This window comes from Equus quagga, chromosome 2 (assembly GCF_021613505.1).
Source record: "Equus quagga isolate Etosha38 chromosome 2, UCLA_HA_Equagga_1.0, whole genome shotgun sequence".
NCBI lineage: Eukaryota > Metazoa > Chordata > Mammalia > Perissodactyla > Equidae > Equus > Equus quagga.
Window position 1 is genome coordinate 29,094,231 of NC_060268.1, and position 2,271 is coordinate 29,096,501.

Genomic DNA, 2,271 nt, shown 5'->3' on the forward strand with positions numbered 1-2,271 from the left:
TATACCATATCCTCTTTTCATTTGCTGCACACCATGGACACTTTACTGATGCTTGGTAGTAAGGAAAATACAAATGAAAAAACGCTACTGTTTTAGTGACAGGCATTAGGTCTTTGATCTTATAAATAAAGCAATGAAATTTTTGTAGTACAGTGAGTAGATGCTGTATCCCTTTGGAAAAACCTGTAATTGGAAAGGAAAAAATAGTTGATAAATTTGAAACACATAAAATAGTATTAGAATAAACGCCGGGATACGAGTTGGAAACACAAATCTTAGATTTGTACATACCAACTTGATTATATTAGTTTTAAGACATCAAAAAATCTCCAGAACAGAAAAATTATCCATTGGGGAATGGAAACTGTACAGAACATTCCTACAATGGACCGTTAGGGTTATGATTATTTCCTTTTGAGATAGGATTTGGGTTCTTTGCATGTAATGAGTCACACTTTTATGAGAGTAAGAAATCAAACACTTAGACATGCCCAGAAAATAGTTTTATTTTTAATGAGAGAAAGTCTATATTCCTGAAAGAAAAATTTATATCATTTCTCTATATTTTTAGGAATTTCTTTTGATGGTGCTCCCAGGACTTTCTTTAGTGCATCTTTCATATCTTTGTTCCGCAGACTGTAGATCAGAGGATTAAAGAATGGGGTTGCCATGCAGTAAAACAAGGTCACAAATTTCTGTGTCCCAGGATGGCTCCTGGAGCCTGGACTCACATACATGACCATGACTGAGCCATAGAACAGAGAAACCACCAAGAAATGGGAGGCACATGTAGAAAAAGCTTTGTTCCTGCCTGAGCCAGCTGGGACCCGAAGTACAGCTCGCAAAACTAAAGTATAGGATCCCAGGATGTAGAGGAAGGTGATAAAGATGATGAGAGAGCTTACAGTAGCACAAGTTAGAGTAGTTTTTGGAACTGGGGCACAGGACAGTGCCAGCAGTGGCCCCAGGTCACAGAAAAAATGGTCAATGATGTTAGGGCCACAGAAGGGCACCTGGGACATAAGAACTGCAGGCATCAGTATGGATAGAAAGCCACCTGCCCAGCAGAAAACCACTAAGTGGGCACAGAGATGGTGAGTCATGATGGTGGGGTAATGCAGAGGTCGACAGATGGCAAGGAACCGATCAAAGGACATTGCAGACAGAAAGTAGCCCTCAGCAGCACACATGGAGAAGAAGAAGTAGAACTGGAGCAGGCAGCCAGTGTAGGAGATGCTCTTGGTCTGGGAGATGATGTTGGCCAACATTTTGGGCACATCAGAACTGACATAGCAGATCTCAAGGAAGGAGAAGTTGGCCAGGAGGATGTACATGGGTGTGTGGAGTTTCTGGCTTGACCACACGGCACAGATAATGGATGTGTTCCCCAGGAGGGTCAGAAGGTAGATGAGGGAGAAGATGACGGAGAGGAGGATCTGGATCTCCCTGCGGCAGGGGAAGCCCAGGAGGATGAACTCACTCACAGACCCAGAGATATTACTGGCTTCTGAGATATGCATTCTTCTAATCTATGAAAGGAATGAGCAATACAGACCATTATATTAGCCATTTTCTCTCTGGTGAGGCAGATATCTTCCAGGTCAGTAGTTTCCATCAAATACCAAAGGGAAGCCAAATAGGAAAAGATTTTTCTGTCCCTTCAGAGACTAAACATGGCATACAGACTGGTGAGTTGAAATGAAAAACTATAAACTATAAATCCAAGGTTCTGGGCTCAATGGAGGAGGCTTTGGACTGGAAATTCAGTGCTTGGAAGGGATGCTTTAAACTAGAACTAGACAACCTAAATTTTCTATATTTGAGATTTAACTGAAGTGTGTGTAGTCAGTGCCCCATGCTCTTCAGTGTGACCACAATTTTACTTACGCAGTTGAACTGGCTATGCTGGGTAAGACTGCATGTAAATAGGGCAAAGAAACATGGAAAGGAAAGAACAAGAGTGGAAGGAAGATATATTTCAGGGTTGTTGTCTTTGGGTGAGAAATATCTCTTTCACTCTTGGCTAGAATCAGTGTAAAGTCACCTCAAAATTAAGGTGAGAATAGAGAGCCCTTGAGAAGAAGCCTTTGCTGTGTTGAGGGTGGCTCTGGGATTAGCAGTTGCTCATCAAAATTTGAAGAAAGAGAAAAGCAAATGTCCAGAAAGAGAAAGAAGCAGCAGATTTTCCTTCAAATTCTTATCTGAAAATCAACTTGGAATAGTTCTGAATGTCCTTCCTTCCTTTCCCAATTCAGGAGCAGACTTCTTGGG

At 41.6% G+C, this 2,271-nt stretch overlaps 1 protein-coding gene across 1 annotated transcript; it reads right to left on the bottom strand.

Annotated features, from left to right (window-relative positions):
* Positions 1–551: 551 nt before the first annotated feature.
* On the bottom strand, positions 552–1,520 carry LOC124236050 (olfactory receptor 11H6-like). Its single transcript, XM_046654709.1, has one exon. The coding sequence runs from the start codon at positions 1,518–1,520 to the stop codon at positions 552–554; it is 969 nt and encodes a 322-aa protein (XP_046510665.1).
* Positions 1,521–2,271: the final 751 nt, after the last annotated feature.

Coding starts and splice junctions, on each gene's coding strand:
- LOC124236050 (XM_046654709.1), bottom strand. CDS start 1,520: ATGCATATCTCAGAAGCCAGTAATATCTCTGGGTCTGTGAGTGAGTTC.